Here is a 22,210-nt window from a genome sequence, read left to right on the forward strand (position 1 = left end):
ACAGCCATTATTACGTCATTTTTTAATATGAAAAATTTTGTGGACTTCTAGTGGTATCATTTTTAGGATTGAAACTATATTGTAGTTCATTTTTATACGCTAGTCTTTTTAGATGGAATGTATTGTGGTATTCAGGTGTCTGTCTGATTGTTCCTCCCTCTTTCGCTCACTCTTAGCGCAAAAACTCAAAAATTTTTGGGAAACTTTGGTGAATCATTTATTTCTATTGATGTCTGCTTCTTCGATCAATTAGAGATTTTTCATTTTTGAGTTATGGGAATTTATTTGCTCAAAAGTGTGATTATTTTTATGTGCTATCATTCCTCTTTTTATGTTTCCTTAATGAAACAGATTCAATACACTGACATCAGATATTCTCGAGATGCAGATATTTGATTTTGAAATGTGTATAGAGTTATCAGTGAGTACTAGAACAAGTAAAAACTTTAAAATCCTTTACTGTACATAATATAGGTGCTCTGTGTGGTATCTCCCTTAGGAGTTTCACAACAATACAATTTCATACTATATGTATTTGCAGATTTCCTGTGATAGCTTATGGTGTTTTAAAGTGGGTAGACTATACTGTGTCAGATATAAACTACTTCAAGTTAAATACAGATCATACTCCTCTCCATCTAGTTCTTATTGATGAGGTAAATAGATCATTTTATTACAGTGTGCATGCCCATAGCTAGTAGGGTTCAGGAGTTATGGCAAACTCAAGCCCCTCCTGTGGAAGTAAACAAGCTTAAAAACTGATAAAAATGAGCTTCATAATGGTTGAGGGCTATTTAAGTCCAAAAAATTTTGTTTTTTAACTCGCTGAAAACTTGCTTTGCGTCTGGTGTAGCTGTGATACAGGTCAAAATCAAGTTTCATTAACCCTTTACGGTGGATTTTTATTACTTAGTTAATTGTCTGGTACTATTGTGAATTTTATATCATGCTTTTTTTTTTTTGTTTACATGAATATTAATATGAATTGAATGTTATTGTAAGTAATTTTAACCAGCATTAGAAACCATTGCATACATTACTTATAAGATGGAGTTTAATGGAGTGTAAATACTTGTCTAAACTGAACCCTAAATAATCCAAAACCTGTCTTAACCTGATATTTTTTTTAATTCCTTTAATTTCAATATAAGTGTCAGTCTCAGTAAGAATCAGGCTGTGGGTGAAACATGTTATAAAATTACCCACCATGTTGAAAGTTTAATTTGACTATTTGTACCATGAAAATCAAGGAAAAAAGACAAGATTCTCCTTATTTCTTTGGTAAATTGAGTTTTGTTTTCACTTAAATGCAATGAAAAGGAAAATTTCAAGGACAGATAACTCAGATTGAAAAATTTCTGAGCAAATCCAGTGATGCAGAGATCAAATGATCTTTTTAAAATAGTGAAAGCATCGTTGAACGAAATGATATTGCCTGATTTATGGGATTTTACATGCATGTTTCTGATTTTTCCCATTTTGCCTGATTCTTGCAAGTACTTACACTGAACACCTGTCTAAACTGAACTAATTTTTAAGCCCGAAAGGGGTTTGGTTTAGATGGGTTTCACTGTGTTTGTAAATGTATATGAGAAAACTGAAATTCATTTTTATTTTCCATTGGTTCAAAACAGAAAATCAGATTTTTAATGAAATACATGTATACATTTGCAGCAACACTTTAAAGATGAAAAATCAGTTATTTCTGTGTGGCATTAGTTGATTTTTTTTTTGTGATTTGTCTTTTTCTTTCAGATTGTAACCAATCATGTACTTCTTCATCAGAAAGCATTAGATTTATTAGTCAGACTGTTTGAATCAACCTTTGAAGAACTTGATGTGTTAGTTAGAGTGAGTTAACCTTTGTTAATGTGAATATCTCTTTTTGACATGATTTGGGGGATTACTAAGTTTTTTTTACATCTTCTTTCTTTGACTTTAACATTTGCATTTTTAAATTTTCAACAACAAAAAATTTTTTTTGATGTACTTCTTTATTCAAATGGATAAACATTTTACTTTTTCATATGATTACTTTTCATGTATATGAAAACACTACACATGTGAAAAAATTTACATGATTTTCACGTGAATTCATATGGTGCTTGCATAAATCAAACAAACAAATTTTGTTACAAAGTTCTCATGAAATTTATGAATTTCACATGAAAAAAAAAGTGAAGTGAATTTCAAATTAACATTACATGAATTCATGTTAACTTAAGATGAATTTCACATGGACAATAATGTAATTGTAATTTTGTATTCTTTATCTTAATTTAAAGTTTTAGGGTTTCCAATAGCAAATAAAAAGGGACATACTTTTTGTATAAAAACCAATTGTATCTGTGTAATTGTTTTGTTTTAGCTTGAACTAAAGAAAACTTTGTTAGACAGAATGGTCCACTTATTCAGTAAAGGTTTTGTTCTGCCAGTTGTTTCCTACATCTGTAAATGTTGGGACAAACAAGACACAGATATATCCCTGATTAGGCACTTTGTGACTGAGGTAAGTTGACATGGAAAGTCTTTTTTAATGGCAATTTTTCATATAAGTCGAAGTCAAAGGGACCATGCAAAACTGTTCGAGTTACAAATCATTTGTTGTGCTTGTACATGTACATGTACATGTACTTCACTTCACTTCACATGGTACTTCGTAATGTCTTGTGTTTAAAAAAATTTTTATCAAAATATCCGATATCACTGTTAAGTGCGAATTCCAACGTGTAATTAATAAAATTTGTTTCTTTTTACTACAGGCACAATTTTGAATTAATTAAATACACAAATCAAGCCATAAAGAGTGTCAACAAATTAATTTGAAAAGCCACACTAATTGTTGTTAAAGCACACTTTGATCATGGTTTGTAATATAGCAATCAGACTAGTCAGTTGACTTCGAGACATCAGGGTTAATTAATTTACCTTGGAGTCCTATCAAGGGGACTGATTGATTACTTCGAGTTATTTGAGGTTTCAATTCATTCGAGTTTGAGTCATCCAAGGTAATAATGTATTTGAGTAAGGGAAGTTTTGCTGGGACTTTGTTATTAGTTTGAGTTATTCGAGATTTCCACTAATCCGAGTTCGACACATCGAGGTTCGACTGTATATACAAAATATAATGCTTTATCAGGAAATTTACTTCCAATTTAATTTTTGTATGCCTCTCAGTCTCTTTTGATAGATGTATTAGGATGTATGTATATCAGTCTGTCTGTTCATCTTCAAGTGGTACAATAACTCAAAAACTAATAATTTGTAGATATACAGTTCCCTTTCATAACTCCCTCAATTGAGTGGCTTTTATGTAATGATCGTGGTGTCTCTCTATCCATTTGTCTGTTCTCACCTTTATTATTACTGTTTTCTCTGCCACTACATTTAGCCACTTGGTATTTTGGTGCAATCTTTAAATAGATATGCCATATCCAGACTTAAGCAACACCAACTTCCTGTTTATCTACAGATATTTTTAAACAACCACAAATCACAATACTTAAATAGAAGGAATCATGAAATTTTATGGGAATTTCTGATGTATTTATATTCAACTTATATTTGTAATTGCAGGTATTAGATGTGATAGCCCCTCCTTATACATCAGATTTTGCCCAGTTATTTTTACCACTAATAGAAAACAAGGATATCACTGGCTCTATAAGAACAGATGATGGAAGTGATCCAGTATCAGAATTTATAAGTAAGTATTATTTGACAGCCTCAAATGCTGGTAATTTTGATGGTATTGTCATTCTTTGATATGTTCTGAGCTTGCTCTCAGTAACTGTGAGAGTTCTTTATATGGATATTTTATTTTGTCTATATGGTATATGTTGAGGTATTTCAAGGAGAAAATTGGATGTATTGATAAATTCAATTATGTTTGTTTGGGGTTTCAGTTCATTTTTTTACCTTACATTAAAAGGGGGGTTAAGATCCTTTAAAGCTTATTGAACCCTAACACATGTTTCAAACCCCTGTCCATGCTCAAGAAATATAGGAAAGTAATGCATTTTGTGTCCTTTATATTACTTTTTAGTTTTTGTAAAAATGTCATTGATCTTTTGCAATGGATTTTATTGCGTTTGTTGTCAGGCCTTTCAGAGCTTACTTAAATGTGTCGACACTTGATCAAGACCTTTTGGTGATCTTCAAAATAATATTTACTGCTTCGTGTTAAGGTATACGCTGCTGCATCTGTTGCATTTCACTGATACTTTTATCATTAATATTGTAGGATAATGTTGTTGACCGTGTTTATGAGATTGAGTTTCTCATTAGATACAACAAAATCAATCAAAAATCGATAATAACAGTGAATTATCAGATGTTCCATGTGTATTAAATTTCAATGATTCACAGAATTTATTTTACATGAAAGAAAAAATGAAAATATGTTTGGTTATACAGTACCATATTAGATAATGTCTTTTATAAGGTGAAATGCATAAAAAAATTCACAAATATTTGAGTCTTTTTTAAACCATAATTCCATATTTTCTTCAGCTGATGCAAAAGCAGCCATAGCAGTGTGATCTTATGCTCGGACACATTGGTTACAACTTTTTTGGTTGCCATAACAACTTAAAACAACTTAGTGTAGGTACCAGTTAGGCACCAGTTCCCTTGAGATCCTTGATGCCTTTCACTGAGAGATGTTCCTCCAAGGACTTAGTGCATAAATCTATAATGTCTGGACATTTTGGACATGCTAATGATATCCTTTAACATGTCTAAATAAACTTTAATCTCTTTAATGTTTATGAGATAATTTAAGGCCAAATTTAGGTCTTGACTTACAGTGAAAGAACTTTAATTTGTGGGTATAAATTTTTTTTTGGTTTTGGGGTAATTGTCAGTTCATGGATTCTTGAATTTATGGATTTGACAAATCCATCATATAAACAAATGGGAAATTTTGTTTACATTCGGAGCCAAATTTCGTGGTTTACCAAACCCATGAAAACCATGAAAATTGGTTCCCCAAGAACAATACTTTCGCAGTATTACGCAATACTTGATGTGTTCACTTATTATTTAGAATGCTTTCATCTCATTATTGTAATCAATATGACATTTTGTCCGTTGTCAAATGATCATGTATTTGCAAAGGAATTATGAACTAAAGCAGTTAAAACAATACATTTTGTGAATCTCACTATGTTAAATCAATAACAATTCATTGCAAAAGATGGTTAATCTGATTTCATGTTTTTGTTTAAGGATTGTTAATTTGCAGTTTAATATGTGTACCTTATCAAATTACTGTCCATGCAAGACCTGACAGGGTAATCAAGGATGTTGAAAACCCCCTCAGTCACTCACCTTATGAAATTTAATCTTTAGATTGCGCAAGGTCATAATGCATTAAAATGTGATCTTCTATGAGGGATAACTCCTTGCTATAATTTATGTGTTGCAGTAAAATTATAACTTTGTATGCGGATGTATCTATCATTATCCTGTGATTAATAAAAATTCAGGGGCAAATCCAAGGTTTCAGGATGGGGCATAAATAGAATTATGGTCAAGTGAAGCAAGGCAAGATAATTTTTGAGGTAGAATTGGAAAAAAAATATCAAGAATAAAAAATATCCAAATTTCTGGGGGTGCATTTGCCAGATCCACCCACTATGCCTCTGTGAGTGAAGTTTTTTTTTATCTGTTAATGTTTCACAAAAAATCATAACATAATGATAGTCAGTTTTTAATCTGTTGCATTTTGAAAGTATAGGGGTATTTTAGAATGCCAATGTGTAGTATGCTTTAAAAAGATCCAAAAAATATAAGGAACTCATTGCAAATGTACTGTACTTCATTTAGGAAGATTTTTTTACTTTTTTTATATTGTTGTATGATACTTTTTACTTATTTTTTTATGTATTATGGTCCACATGTTTTGTTGTAGGCCCATACAAAAATTGAGTTCTGTACTTAAATATTACAACTACCAGAAACATTCTTTCAAATTGTTTTTAATTATGTTTGAATGGCTTTTTTTCTTGAAGAATAGTTTACACCACCAAACAATTGTCTATCCTGTTAATTTGAACTGTTTTAAGTAACAAGCAAGTTGATGATTTTTGGCCTAGATGCACTCCTGAATATTGGCTTATAGAATGCTGAATGTTGGTCCTGGAAGGAAAATAATTTTGTATCATATTTCTCAGTAACTGTAAATCACAGCCACTAGATATGGTATGCAACTTCAGTTTGGGGTCCCATTTTCAGGTCTGTCACACTTGTACTTCCCATTACAAAAAATATGGCCATTTCTGTCTTTTGTCCATTTCATTCTTTAATAACATCTTTCAATGAACTACATGTAAAATTCAATAACAGGATAATTGATTGGAAAAAAGTGAATAACCAAAATATGATCGCTAGTGAGAAAGAATGCCTAGATTTAAAGAGTTTTCGGAACTTGTTCCATGCACAAGTTAAATCTTAATGTGTTCTTGGCACGAGTGATTATACTTCGGTTATTCACGATTACCAATTGATAATCCTATTTTTTTGTATTATCCTTGGTCAAGGTAAAAAATTAAATCATGTGTATGGGATAATTGGCTTGAGAGAAGGTTCTCCTCTTAGATTCAAATACAAGTTGTCAAAAATATTTATTGTTGTTAATAGCTGAAATAAAATTATTTTGAAGTAGCATCTGCCAGATATATTGAGTGGTATTATGAATTTATTTGATATTTTGTAGTATCCAAGGTTGGTAGTTCCATACATAAAGTATAGGGGTATTCTTTAATCTTCCATGCTGCCTAAATGTGAGGTCTTTTCATTACACCCACAAAAAACAGTTTGGGTGTATACACAAATTAAGCTGTTTTTTATGCATCTTGTGAAGGCAACTTGCTCTGATCCGCTTGATATAGTAATCAAGGGAACCAAGATTCTAGTGGAAATAAAAAGAATGTAATCCAAGGACGATCACCAGACATGGAAAACAGACACACAAAGGACATAAAATGACCAAAATAATACATACTAAGTTACAAAAGTAAATGAACAACAAAACTACACTAAAAACTGGGGGCATGGACCAGGAGTACCCGTAGGGTAAGTGTCCCGATTTTCTAAAAACACCTTCCAAGTCGGTAAATTTTTATAAAATGGTATTAGGTTAGGCATCTTGTGTACATTTGCAATGTAGAAAGGTAAGTATTCAATATTGTCAGTTGGCTGCAAAGGAAGAAAATCCTATTTACAAGATAACTAGGTCTCAGTATCGTATTTTCCCATACACTTCTATAGTTGTGTGCATATTTTTAGGATTTAAAAAAAAATATATTCCCGCAAAGAAAATAGGGTGAGTCCACGAAGATCAGACAGAAAAGTAGTCTTGAAGTAAAGCCATTTTCTCTACTTTCACTTTTGTTTTGCATTCGTCAAACCAAACCTTTCAGTGGAACATTTTTGTTATGTTAAGATTTTTTTTTTAAAAAGTTTGTCACCTTATAGTGATGTTAGCTCTATTTTATAAGTCATTGTTCATATCTTTTGAGAAAACAAGTTTGTAGAGAGCCAAAAGAAAATGCACTATATTTTTATAGCATCCATGTTTTGACGTACACCCGCTCAGGGATATGCAATGCAATACTGGTATCTACAAGTCAATTTGAAGCAGGTGAATCATTTTTCTTAGCTTATACTGTTTCTAGTAGTATTTCAAGAAGATATTGGAATTCTTCCATCCTCTCTTGTCTTTCCATTTTACCCTTGAGAACACTGAACTGACCACATGGCAAACACTTATCAAAATATGGAATTTTGCTAGCTCCAGTAGCTGAATAAAACAGTTGATAGGTCTAATTTTAAATAGATTGCATACTGTTCTGATTAGAATGAAAGTGGTCCCATACCTTTATACTTGTAATTGGACACTAACATTATAAAACCGAAAATCTAAAATGTTTAATACAATGGTGTAGACAAACCACCTGTTCAATATCATGTAAGCACTACTGGATAAATGTCTGAATATGCTGTTCATGTATAATGATTTTCAGTGTCCATACAAAGAAAATGGAAATGGACCCTCATCATATTGTCTCCTTTAAAATCCAACATCAATCATGTAAGTAATTAGGTAAAAACCAGGCAACAAACAAAATAAATATAAAAATAAAAAGCATCAATACAAATTTACATCACTTTTATTCCAAATTTTCTGAATTTTTTAAGTCTTGTACATTGACCAGTGTCAACACTTCTATGAATAATATTCCCTTCATATTTACTTCAGCCACAAATACCTCCAATTTATTCTATCCAGGTCTTATAACTTCAGTGGCAGCACTGATATGGCAATTTTCGATCACCACAAAATTTTACCTTTAATACATTACCGTAAGGAAAACAGTTCTTAAAATTAACTTCACATTGACATTATTTCAACATTAACTGAACATTTGGTTTTTAAAATAATTATAAATATTATCTGAAATTAACACTTGCTATATAACAAACTTTCTATTACTGAAACTATCAATTAAACCAATATGCATAATGTATCTATAAACATTTCAGCAGTTTCATCTTCAAACCTTAAATAATATAATCTTATGAAATACACATTTTTCCTGTCAATAGAATTTTAAATCATTTGCCAAGTAATTAATAACTCTCTTGGTGAAATACATAGGCCAAAGGTTATTCATCTATAATAAAGAAACAACTTCAATACATGTCAAGCAATTAACAAGCAAAACCAAAGATCTTTCGATGCCTTACAAAAATATATTATGTTCAGCCTAAAATATATGAGAATGTTAATTTGAACCAAAAATAAATTATGAATCAACAAAGTCTCCTCCATTTTAAATAAATGTATGTTTTCGGGAATACAAATAGATTTTTACATATATAAAAAAAAATACATATGAGCCATCAAACCTACTGACATTCAATGTGTAAAGATCTAAAACAGAAATAGGAGGATACAACCTTTTTACAATTGATTCAGGTACAAGAACCTTACTTTCCAAATATATGATTTTAACTTACATAAACTTTAGACATATAGCATTATGATTTCATTGTGTTAGACCAATTAAATTTAGCTAACCTTGCATAAAAAAAAATAGTCCATTTTAATTAAGTCTTTAACACAGATTTGCTCACAGAAATTCTTTCCTACATGTACTTTATAATTTAAGTGACCAAGAAAAATCATTTTAAGCACTACTATAAATAAATACAACAAAGTACGTTAAAATAACAACTTAACAGATTTTTCTGAGGAAAGTTGCCTTCAAATCCATTAAAGAATAAATATAGCACTATTCCAAGCTGTCCTTGCAGCAGCAATAAAATGTACAGTCAACTTGGTGACTATGAAATATGGGATGACATGGTAAAATATATATTATTGCACACATTATTAAACTAAATAGTATGTAAACAAGAGACAGATTTAATTAACCATTTTAAACGTCATTTTTAATAACAAAAAAGATGGGTCTTTAGTATTCAATAGGCAAATCTGCAAAAGCTTAGCTCAAGATTCCATCATTAGAATTGAACTCAAATTGTTCCAAAGCAGAAATCATATGATTAGTCAAGAAATAGCACAGTATTTCATAGGAACAAATTGCCCCAAAATTCAGTTGTTCTGACAACCAAACGTATCTTAATATGTATATTAAGATGCTGACATTTACCTTATTATTGATATACAATCATAGTGTCACTGTTATCAAAATACCATGGTCTTTAAGTTTTTCATCTATCTATTACAAAAAATTAACAACAAAAATGATAAGATAAATATTTTACACTGCAAGCTAAGCTTTGTTTTATTCACTCTCCCGATTTTTACAGTCACCAAATTACTGTATTTACAATTAAAACTAAATTCCTTGCGACATAAAATGTAGAGACAAAAATACTGATGTTAAAGTAATTCAACATAATAGTGGTTTTTGTTCGATAAAAGATTGTCATATTTCTGATTTTTATACAGAACTCAGAGCTGAAGAAACAAATATTCAAAGGCATTACAGCTGAAAGGTCACAACTTGCTGGTCTTTTCAATAAAACACAGTCTACAAACTTATCACTCACATTGTACCAATCAGCTGCTAGCAAATTTCACAGATCTGTGGTTGACACCTGTTACATTTAATACAAATAGTTAAACAAATAAAATCCCTCGACATCATTGAACACAGCACTCTTACTAAACTTGCTTCTTCAGAGTGTGTGAAATGAAGTCAATTTTCAACGTAACGAGGGGTGATGGTGCATGCATTGAAGGAGTTGTTTGTTTTATTTTTGTAAAGCTGCCAGGCTCCCCTTGCATACTAATTATCACAGGTTCCAGGTACTATGATTCCGCTGCTGTTGTCGGTCTTTGCTGAAAAAGACTCATTTAATAAATACATGTAACTCTAATCACTTTCTCTAAACTTTACAGGTGAGTTTATTCCAATATATATGGATAAAAGTTAACTACAGGATTTAGCATAACCTAGTCATAGAAGAGGTAACAATTCTCCATGGTATTGTATCAAGCAATGGTATATGCAAATCAAACATGTTCACAAATGTTTGAACATCATGTCGGGAGAAGTGTATTTTCAAATTACCTAAAAATTTCTAAGATATTCTACAAATGTATCAAAATGTTAAAGAATAAATATTGTTATAATATCAGCAAAATGTCATTGCTTACTCTATTGGCTGAGCCCTGGCGTTTGTCTAATCCAGCTGCTTCGTAATCATAATTATAATCCACCCAACCTTGACTGCGATTTCTGTTGCCACCATTTCCACCACCTCGACCACGGCTTCCTATTTATGAGAAAAGAAGAATCATGTCAGTTCATAATTAAAACCAGTACAACCATTTACAACTTCTGTAGACACCTATGATCAAAAATAGTTAGAAAATATGAAATCCTACTGTGTGATGTTAAGTTTTTTTTTTAAACTTTTTGTTTAGATATTGGAACAAGGGAATTAAACATGTCTATTACAATTACAGACCTGCCAACCCTATTTGATAAAAAAGAGTAATCAGCTGGAGATCTGGGGGGCGTGGCCCACAGTCGCTGAAAAAAAAAAAACATCAACAGAGGGGAACACTGGGCTATTTCAGGATGATTTGGACCATAACTACACTTTTCCACTAGAAAAATCCCAAAACATTCTGTAAAGTATCGATATGTTCACAAAAAAATCATCTATTGTAAAATTTCATCTCTATATATCCCATAAGATAAGTAAGACCTACTCAAGATGCAAAACTGGGGCAATTAAAGAATTGTTATTTACTTATTTGTGTATAAAAGCCTTATGGTTTCTAGACCTCTAGATTTTTAATTTAACTATGTATTTCTCAAGGATGGACTTTAGTCTCTCTGACACTTAAACTATATTCAACAAAACGTTTTTCTGCCATGCTTTTGATAAGTCACTATCTTTAAAATGTTTTAAGACCTTGATTTTAGGAGCTCTAAAATGACTCAGATTTTCAAAAACTAATCAGTCCGACCGGAAATGAAAAAAATCCTTAATTTTGGTAAAAATCGTAATTTGAATACCAAAAGCGCACCAGCGTAATTTGGGGTGAAAAAATGTAAAAATGTAAAAATTAAGCAAAAAAAATAAAAATGGTTGGCAGGTCCGCAATTAGATGAGCAAGTGGTCGATCATGTTTTTATATATATTTCCTGTTTATTGAAATAATTATATACCTAAATTGCTACTCAAATAGTTACATGTACATAAATAAATGGCACACAACTTGAATGTCTATTCTTGTCTTCATTCAGAGAATTTTCTATTTAACACTTGTAATGTCTCTTATTTTAATGTGTTGGTGGTACCCCTAGATATTATGAGTGTTCTGCCTCCTTGACCACATTTTTTCTGAAATAGCCATCATCCATGTATATAAAAATTTCAAAATTGCTAACTTGCCTCTGAAACCACCCCGAGAGTAACCTCTTGACCCTCGATCACTGTAATAACCACGATTATAACCTCTATTGTAACCACGGTAACCACCATATCCTCGGTTACCAAAATTCCTTCGGTCTGACATTCCAAAGGTCTCTGCATTTAATTTTCTTTCTTCTTTCCAACTTGTTCTTGTTGATTTGCTACAACCATTAAATACAGGTGTACTAACAACCACAATCTAATACTAGAAAAACTGTGAGCAAAGAACATCAGTTGATACCCTCACTCCCCTGTAACCATTAGAAAAACTGTAAGCAATGCTCACTAAATCTATACCCCCATTCTAAAAAAAAATGGTCATATAAAAGAAAGCTTACTTGTAGGCTAGGAAAACACCCCCCCCCCCAAAAAAAAAAAAAAAAAAAAAAAAAAAGTATTGGGGATTTTAAAAAAATGTCAATAAAATTCTGACATTTTCACCCTAATTTGGTCATTGTCTCTGACATATGATTAAAATCCATTTTTGTTATATTTAAAAGTGCTATGTACATGTAGCATTTGAAGTGTTTCAGGTTGAGTGAATGTCCTCCGTGACTTCATGATTTCATTTAATAACAGAAATTTTGAATTAATAAAATTAATCGTTATACAAAGCTGTAATCTGTATATAGAATTATCTTTAGTATCAGTCTTTCTTAAAAATCAGACAGGTGATTCATGGATGTCAAAAACAAACCAAATTCAGTTTTATTTCTTGTTCAGAAACAGTTCCTGTTCACATTACCAGTCTTTTTTTTCATTTGGTTGTTGCACATTTGAAATAAAAATTACATAGATGGTACATGGAATTTGCACTTTGCAAGAGTTATCGTTCTTGATTTGGTTGATTTTAGTGGAAGAAGAATGTATGGCTTCTAAAAAGAGCAAATTTGCAGAAATAATTATCGTTCTTTGAAAGTATAGTGCTTATAGACTGAAAAAGCATCCTTTGTTTGGTGTTTTTTTTTTTTTTACCATGAATCACTTTACCATTGACATGTCTGAATTTTATGTGGACTAATAATTAAAAGCTACTCTTATCACTAGATCGTCAAACATCTAATCATTCCTTCCAATGGGCGCTGAGTAATCTGCAACGGAAAATTTCCCAATACCATACATGTAAAAATTCTAAGTTGCTTAAAAAACAAGAAGTAGATGACCTATAAAGCTGGAAAGGAAAGACACACTACAAGTCATCATGCATAAGCCATATAAATAATATCTAGTCATTCCCTCCAGTACAAGCCAAGAAATCTGTGACAAATATATTTGTTACTGACAGAACAACAGACACCCTAATCATTATACACAATGAAGGAAACCCCATATTCATTCTGATTGAAAAACAAAAAAGGGTGGAGCACAATAGCATCATGTGATAAATAAATGTGAGTAACTTATTTTGTGAGCAATGCAGCTTTCAATAAGTTATACGATAGACCATTGCAGTCAATGCTTACCCCTTTGCCCTCTCTGTTGCTTCGCAACTAATATTATCGAAGAACGACTTGTTTTTGTCATAGTGGTTATCTGGATCTTCCTCGATTTCATCACCTCCATTTTCTATACTGTCTTTATCTCCATTAACAGCTTTATCACCTGCAAATAATAGTTGATAAATGTATCAAGATTTATAATGTATGTTGAACCTTATACACAGACATTCACAGCATCATCTAACAATGTATGTAAATATGTTGTTAACCAGCAAATAGTGTTCCATATCCAAGTACTAAAATTAGCATTTAGAAAAAAATAAATAAATATCATAAACAAGTGTTTGACCCTAGATTCATAGTTAGTTTTCCTTATCTCCTTCGTCTACCCTGGACTTGACATTTTAAGAGCAACTTAGTGGGTCAGTGTTTCCTGAAAAGCAGAGGACACTTACCCTACAGGTGCACCTAGTTTTCAGTGAGTCCCAGGTGCTCATTTTCCTTTGTTTCTTTCAACGGTTTATTTTGGTTATTTCATGTTATTTGTTGTGTGTGTCAGTTCTCAAAGTCTAGTGTTTATCCTTGGATAATATTCTTTGATTTCTGCTCAAACGATCATCCCCTTGATTAAAATTTTATAGAACAAAAGATCTTTTGCATTCATTAAAATATAATGCAGCCAATAAAAGACCACAAAAAGTCTATAATAATAATTAGCTTATACCTATCACAAGTTTTTCTTTAAGTTCTCTCTCAATCTCCTCTTTGTCAAACTGTGCATTGGCAGATTCAAAGTCAAATTCTTCCTCAAATTTCAGTGACTCTCCATGTCTGGCACCTCTCCCTCTTGAGGCACCACCTCTTGCACTTCCTCCTCTTGGGCCACCCCTAAGCAAACCTCTGTTACTGCCACCTAAAAAGTATATGGCAATGTCATTCAATAAACCAATGTTTTAACCCTTATCACCCCCCCCCAAAAAAAAGAAAGTATATATTAGATTTTTTATCCCCCATATAAAACATATGCATGTACATATAGATGAAAATATTTTAAAAAGTATTATTCTTCAGATATAGGATTGGTTTCAGCATGCTGCAAGCATTTTCAAATGAAAAAGTGATTTTTTTCAAAAAAAAAATTAAAACAGAGCTTACCACAATGGATATATACACTTTTCCAAAGTTTATTTTAAATAATACAAGTATTTTTTTAATTATCATGCAAAACAATGAACCCCTTAATTATGAATAATTTTCTGTATCCCAAAAATGGAATTGAAAAAAAATAAAAATAAAAATAAAGCTTACCACTATACATATGTAGACTTTCCCATAGTTTCATTTTAATTAAAGGGAAAGACCACATTCGCATTAAATAAGGCTCTTATGATAAATCATATCCACGTAAACAAAAATAAATAACCTTCAATGCAAAATGCGCTTTTATAAAATGCTCAAGGCAATGCAAAGTTCAAAATACTTGAAATGTAAGTGGATAGCCATCTTGCAGAACTCTCCTATCTGAAGGAAGATCATAGTCAGACTTTATTGATTTTTAAAGATAGCTTCTGATTGGCTTGTGACGTCACTAAGTCGGTTTGGTACTGATACAAGTACTGCAAATAATATGTAAACAATGAATATTCTGTAAATATATCTACGATCCTACTTATATAATCACCAAAACATGATGACTTGTCAAGCTTACGATTGCACAAATGATAAAAGAGAAATGTTCTAAAAGTTTTTTTTTTACCAGCAACACGAACATTCTTCAGAAGTCATGGCAGTAGCCATAAGATTTTTTTTAACAAATACTAGCCATCTGGCTGCAAATCCCGCTGTTCGTCAATGATGTCTGACATTTGCTTACGTGTTGTGTCTCGATCTCTTCTTCTATTTATTTTGGGTTGAATTTATAGGGGGAAAGTCCCAAATTTGCAATTTCTTCAGACATCGTAATCAAATACCTATTTACTTTCACTTTACAAACCAACTTCGTGACGTCACAGTTCAACCGAACATGGTGGCACCCATAGGCACAGGAAATTCAAATTTCCTAATAATAAATCTCAATTATTTTGTTTCAATTTAATTTTCATGAATATTTAACAGATTAGTTTCAATATTTATGACTTGCACAATAACATGGTCTTCTCCTTTTAACCTTGTGGATTTTGTGCAAAAAATCATGAAAACATCTCCTTTTTAAAATAAATGTCCTTAACTGAACAAAAAATTAAAACTTTCCAAAAAATCAAAGGGAACATCTCACTATGAATATATACACTTTCTCAAAGTTTCAATTCTCTTGATTTCAGTATTTTTGAGTCATCGTGCAAAAATGTGCATGATTGACAAGGGTGTAATAATATTGGACATGATTTTACAATGCCAACCAAAAAAATGAAAGTTAGCATACGTTAAAAAAAGAAATGTATAGATAAATTGCAAATTCGAAAAAGTACTAGTGGAAGAAAATTTGGTCTGCAATGTGCCCCCCTCACTACATTTAGTCCCAGGGGCATAAAAAAGATGCTTGTCGAGTTTTCTAGTTAGAAATGTTAACATCAGCCTTGCATTTATTCATTATAACTGTCATATGTGTTTGGTAAATTTGTTTTATACAATGCTTTTTTTCTTTCTGCGAGAATAAAGAAATCACCTCCTCTCTCAAATCCACCTCGACCTCGACTATTTCCTCTACCCCTGGAGTAAGACGAACTTGACTGTGGTCTCTGACCTTGAGGGGGAGGCCTTCTAGTATCAGGTCTTTGATGTGACTGAGGACCAGATGAAACTTGTTTTTCAGGACTCATCTGGGTTCCTTGGTCCAAAGTTGGGGACTTCCTATTTTGTTGTGTTGGTGGAGTAGCACCTCGTGATCCTACAATACATACATGTACATGATATTACATCTCTTCATATTCTACACAGAACCAAATAAGCACAAGACATTGATGATGAGTTACACCATTCAATCAATGAAATAGTTATTAAAATTGAAGCCATAAAAAAATAACTAACTTTTCTACTTATCAAAATAGCAAAACATTTAGTACAAAAGGAACAATATTGAACACCATATTTAAATCATAAATACAAAACAATAGTCTGAATAATTAATCCTGAAGTACAGCTGGCTACGCATAAAAGCATACCACAAGAACTTGTGTATAATCTGCACTATTATAACCCATTAACACATATTTAAATTAAACTGATAAACAACAAATAAAGTGACCAAAACATTCATATCAAAGTCCAGTTATCTATCTAATGATCAGTAATAACTACATAACTAATTTCTGAAATATGTAAACAGAAAATTTTGCAGCCATAAATACTTTTATATGCTTTCTACAAACAATCTCAGGTAAACAAGTAGCAGTGCAGATTTTACACAAATGTGGACTTAACATGAGTTTTTATAGTAAAAAGTTGAAGCATTTTAAAGCCAATATGAACTGCAAGCAAAACAAGCGTTTTGAAAAACTAAAACACATTAATCAAGGAAGCTGTCTTAAAAAGCTGAAAAAGTAAGCTCCTGTTATTTGTTTTCATAACAAATCCCATATTATTACATGCAGATGAAAATTCAAGTAGAGTGAGAGGTTAAGGTGAATCATGCGGGCTTGTTTCAGTACTTGTAAAACATGAAATCCTGTCATCCATTTATGAGCCATGTACTTGTTCAAAAATTTAACTAAGATTTTTGATAGAACAGAAGAAGGATGACAAGATAAAGTGTTGAAAATAATGATGCAAATACAAGATTTTAATGGTCATGAGTGCTGATTTCCTTTTCAGCTCAATATTTTGTTTCAAATTTGTTTTTAATAATATTTTAACTGAAATTTTTATAAATCTTTAAAATAAAGCAAAAACTCTGTGGCTGCAATGAAATAAGAACTATAACCAGCTTACAAAGTCTATTATGACAGACAATTCCTGTAAATGCATCATGATGGGGTTACGGATGGATGATTAGTACCCACCGCTAGGTCTTCGTATTGGAGGAGCTCCTCGCATCCCCACTTGTATACCCTGATCCATTGTGGGTGATACACGATTAAATGATGGGGAGGGCCCACGCGAACCTAATAAAATACATTTAAATGTACTGCTATTTATATGCAAGGAATGTTATTAGAAATTTAATATTTCAGTGGTCAGAATTGATTAAATCTGGGCAAATGTTCTGACTAAACCATAAGATAACAATTATTGAATAAAAATTAATATGATTTACATCACAAAACAAATGTACCTATACATAAAGGTTTGCTATATATTTTTTAAATATTTTTTTCTCCGTAAAACTGACATTGCATCACAACAATGTCTCATAGTTACTGGTACGAGGACACAATTAATTTTGTAGTGCATTTCAACAGACCCATCTTGACATAAAAAAAAATTCCACCGCTTCAAACTCATTCAAACTTCACCAATATGGAAACATGTGTAAAAGCAGATTTCTATAAGAGTGCCAGAAAAATTCACTTTTATTTTTCATTTTTAGCAACTCTGCTTTGGAGAGCACGCAGACATGAAAAGTGACCACTGCCAAATGTCCTAAATTTTGACCTTCTTTCATAGGACCAAATCACAACTTCCACATAAAATAACAGAATGAAAAAAAGTCCCTTCTAAATTTGATACTTGCCCTACATTTATGCAGTTAATACTAAGCAATAAAGTTTGTGACAGGGAAAGAAAAAAAATCAGTTAGAAACACACTAAAAAAAAGGAACTATATTCGTATACAACGAAAAGTCAAGGGGAATTAATTGTGAACTTGTACCTACTGACACATTTCAAAATTTCACCTCTCAAGGTTAACTAATTTTCATTCTCAGGCTTTAGGCAACTAGAACAGACCTCAGACTGCATGTTTCTCTATGAGATGACTTGCTACTGAGCATATTGCTAAAAAACGAGACATTTGTGCTGGGCATGGAGACAACTTTATATTACACAGCTAAGAATCAAAACTTGTCATTTATTTTGAAAACTGGAAGACTGCAACTTGTATATAAAGACCTGTTAATGCTACTTTTAGGCCAACCGTTCCTTTTAGTTATTCGTATTTTATGAAGATGAATCATAAAATCTTGAAATTTGTGTATTTAACATGGGTACTATGGAGAAATTCACAATCCATAAAGTGTAATTTGCAGTCAAATGTAATACAAACAATGGTGAAATTGTAATGGTAAACTCACTTCTGATTCTATATCTATACCCTACAAGTATTCTTCTTTTCCGAAAGCTGAAAAGGTTAAAAGAAAGAAATACTAACCTGACTGTTGTTGGGATGGTGGCATACCACTGAAAGATTGTGGTGCACCTCCTTGTCCATACTGATTATAAATACTGGGACCACCAAAGGGCTGATACGATGAGTTTCCACCAAAATTACTGTTACCAGAGGACTGCTGCTGGAAGGATGTTTGAGAAGACTACAACAAACATGAACTTCAGATCAAAGGCTGTATGGATTTATAACTAAATCACACAAAGCTTAATTAGTCTTGTTCTCACATTCATACAAATTAAACAGCTGTAAATGTAGCTCTTGGTGTATTGACCGATTCATACTTGAGACCCATAACTCTAATGCAACAAATAAACTGAGGGGAGCATTTTCCGTTTTAGCTTTAAAACCTGCCTTGATTCAAGTTTAAATATCAATTTGAAATGGCTGCTAATAGTATCAAACATGATGTTCAGTAAATATGCATTTTATTGAATATTATTAAAAAATTGTTTAATTTCAAGGTGGATCCTGAGATTAAGATTCATTACTGATACACTATATTCATTCACAAGGATGGATGCATTTGATCTATGGAGTTACAATGTACTTTCTTCTTACTTTTACAATGGCAGGATCCTGTGGCAGAGAAGTCTGCAAAGGTTGAGGTTGTTTAGGTGGTTCACAAACGTGTAGGTCCTTGATATCGCTGCCACGAAAGATAATGTACTCAAATATCTCATCTCTTGGTGCTACTGGCCGGTCTGTAGGTCTGTCTTCAGTGCCAAATGAACGAACTATAAAAAGTAAATAAACAAACCATGCTCAGTATTAAATAATACAAGCACTTAGTTGAAAATGTGATTCTTTAGATTAATAACCGACAACAAAACAAATGAATTCTTATAAGTACAAGACTTATAAATTAGTCACATGTTTCTGTTTGTTATTTAAATACATTCAATAATTTACCAGAAGGGTTCTGCATCCTGGTACTCATAAACTGGAGCATGGGTCGCGCTGGGCTTTGCCAATGTTGCAATTTGCGAATTTTTATTTTATCTGGCAACAAAAAAAGCCAGTTGGCGATTTTCTTGGCACCTAGGTTTTGTACATTAAAACTAACAGGAAGTTTATCAGCAACAGATATTCTCTCCAATTCTGTGTTGACACCTGGTCTGAGTTAATTGAATGTGACCAATTTACGACTGAAGGCAATTAAAGGTAACTAGACCTGGCAACTGTGACTGGCAATATCCTGATGGGAGGTGTCGATCACATGTAAATATGTTATTGAGCCAATCAAAACTCTCATCATCTGGTCAAAGGTAAACACAATTAAGGCCATGTGCAAATGGCTACACACAAGTTTCACAGCCCTGTTTAACCATGCAATACATACAGAAACAGACTTACCTAATAACAGAATAAATTAAATCCAATTAACGATGATTATCCCATCAGGAAGTGTCTAAATACTTCGAAATGAAAGAATTGGTAAAAGAAAATGGATGAATCTGTTTACACTTTTGCCATGTGACTTTTTTGGCAGGAAAATTGGTAAACAAATAGAATGGGGATTCCCAAAATCTAATTACAGAAATGCTATTCAGATATCAAGATAATATTAAACAGGGACACAGTTAATGGTCCATGGTACAAAATGTAGTTTGATAGAAATTTTATCACTTGAGAAAAAGAATCAAGTTTGTTAAAAATTAAAAAAAATAAATTATATTGTATTAGATAAATTAGACCATAAAGGACAAAGGTGAACATGTTTTAAAATCACTGACTATGTCTTTGATAGAAGTAAAATACCTGTTTCTGGAGTAGTACTTTATTATTTTATACATATGGAAGTGACAGACTAGAGCAAAAAACCTGCTTTGAATCTTGGGTACATGTATGTCATGAATGGAGAGGTTATTTTGATGAATTGACAAAGATAATTCGAAAAATAATTCAAAAATTGTAATGATACATGTACATTTGCATTTTTCATATTGTTAAGAACTGTTTTTTCCTTAAAAGATCACAAAAATGATGAAATAATGAAGTTCCTCAGTGATTGATATTACGATGAATTTGTTTTGGTAGCAGTTGTACAAGCTGCATCATATGTAATGAAGTTCTCTGGTTGAAATTTAAATCCTGTGTTACTGTCAATACCTTTTTAACAATAGGCAAACACTTGTTAGACATGCAAGACTAGCACTAAAGTGTAAAAATTTTTCAGGACTTTTGCACCCCTAAAAAAAGCAAGCTCATCCAACGAAAATGGACATGAATTGCATATAGGGAAAGGGTATGACATTAACATTTTATGAAGCTTGCCCTATGGGACATGTTAATGAAAATTCTTCTTTCCCACACTGAAAAACTTGGTTGTCATTTAATAAGTGAATGTTAAAAAAATGAGTAAGATATGGTTGTCATGTGGGCAGGTATAATTTAACTTTTACTTGTCAAAGTGGTAGTTTCAGCTTTTACTTGTCTTGGGCAATTACCTTAAACATCATTCCCAGTAGTACACTTACATACATGTATATACAAATCAAATGTACATCTTTAACTCAGACATGATTTTACAAGGTCTACAAACAAAGCGGAAATCTAAGTATATATACAGTAAAAAAAGAATCGTAACAGTAAAATTCGGATTTGAAATAGCGGAATTCCGTTCAAATGCAGGAAAAAATCATGTCTGATTACTCTGCTTGCCAACCTTGAAGATCTGAATACTCCTAGAATTTCAGTCATTCCTGCTTTATTCAGACCTAACTTTAAGAGGTCAACAAACTAAGCCAAAGTTCGTAAAATCAGAAGAACATATACAGTAAAATCTGAATTTGAAAAAAGCTGCATTCTGCTTTACAGTGAAAGAAAAACAGGTTTGCTTATTTCAAGGCATCTGCTTACATTTTGCGGGAACTGGGTTCAAAACACACAAGTGAAAAATATGTTTTCTTCTGTTACAAGATGTATATTAGCCTCTTTAGTATTATATAGAGTTTTAAATGTTAACATTGTAAAGCATAGTTCTGTAAATGAATACTGCATAACTGTGAGAACCAATAATAAACCTTTTCTGCTCAAGTGAAAGAGAAAATTAGAAAATGTACTTCTACTATTTTCCAATGGTTTTAAGACTGAAAAAACAGTTCAATTCTTACAAGTCTCAGTAGTGGATTAAAATAAATGAACAAATTTAAGTAAGAACACAGAAGGAACAAGGTAGCAATTCGAAATGAGAGCATCGTACTTTTTGCAAAAGTTACCTTTAGCTAAAGCTACTGTTGATTCATTTGGGTCAATAGTGTACAAAATTCCTTCATAACGAATACCAGCCTTCGAAATAAGGCTTATTTTGCTACCGAGGTATGGTATCCCCCCGCCACTCATGGTTGTTTTGTATTCAAAAGCTTGTGACTGAGAGGATGCCGATGGATTGCATCTGCTTCTATCAGCTTCACAGTTAGCAGCGATAAAATGGCGGATGTTTTGATCTTGTCACAAGAGGGCGTCTTGAGGAAGAAGAGTTCCC

The 22,210-nt window shown here is 32.0% G+C and overlaps 2 protein-coding genes across 5 annotated transcripts in view; one reads left to right on the forward strand and one right to left on the reverse strand.

Moving 5' to 3' along the window:
* The window catches only part of LOC148617224 (negative elongation factor D-like), a 29,950-nt gene extending 23,283 nt beyond the window's left edge, over positions 1-6,667 (forward strand). For both annotated transcript variants that reach the window (XM_088584723.1, XM_088584722.1), the window contains 5 exons: positions 542-656; positions 1,756-1,851; positions 2,369-2,509; positions 3,577-3,706; positions 4,513-6,667. In XM_088584723.1, the coding sequence (XP_088440849.1) occupies positions 542-656; positions 1,756-1,851; positions 2,369-2,509; positions 3,577-3,706; positions 4,513-4,541 (511 nt within the window). In that variant the 3' untranslated portion in view covers positions 4,542-6,667. The remainder of the gene's footprint in view (positions 1-541; positions 657-1,755; positions 1,852-2,368; positions 2,510-3,576; positions 3,707-4,512) is intronic.
* A 1,489-nt stretch (positions 6,668-8,156) lies between these two features.
* Positions 8,157-22,178, reverse strand: LOC148617225 (protein LSM14 homolog B-like). Of its 3 annotated transcripts, none has more exons than XM_088584724.1 (10): positions 21,945-22,178; positions 19,285-19,460; positions 18,709-18,868; positions 17,402-17,503; positions 16,069-16,290; positions 14,128-14,316; positions 13,428-13,566; positions 11,944-12,125; positions 10,694-10,812; positions 8,157-10,375 (listed from the first exon to the last, which is right to left on the reverse strand). In XM_088584724.1, exons 1-10 carry the CDS (start codon positions 22,066-22,068, stop codon positions 10,346-10,348), a joined length of 1,443 nt encoding a protein of 480 aa, XP_088440850.1. In that variant the 5' UTR covers positions 22,069-22,178; the 3' UTR covers positions 8,157-10,345. The 3 variants fall into 3 exon arrangements, with proteins under 3 accessions (XP_088440850.1, XP_088440851.1, XP_088440852.1); XM_088584725.1 differs by having other exon boundaries at positions 10,694-10,808; positions 11,940-12,125; XM_088584726.1 differs by lacking the exon at positions 17,402-17,503.
* Positions 22,179-22,210: the final 32 nt, after the last annotated feature.

Source organism: Perna viridis, chromosome 5 (assembly GCF_037379345.1).
Source record: "Perna viridis isolate PV_CMFRI_1.1 ecotype Kerala chromosome 5, ASM3737934v1, whole genome shotgun sequence".
NCBI classification, from domain to species: domain Eukaryota; kingdom Metazoa; phylum Mollusca; class Bivalvia; order Mytilida; family Mytilidae; genus Perna; species Perna viridis.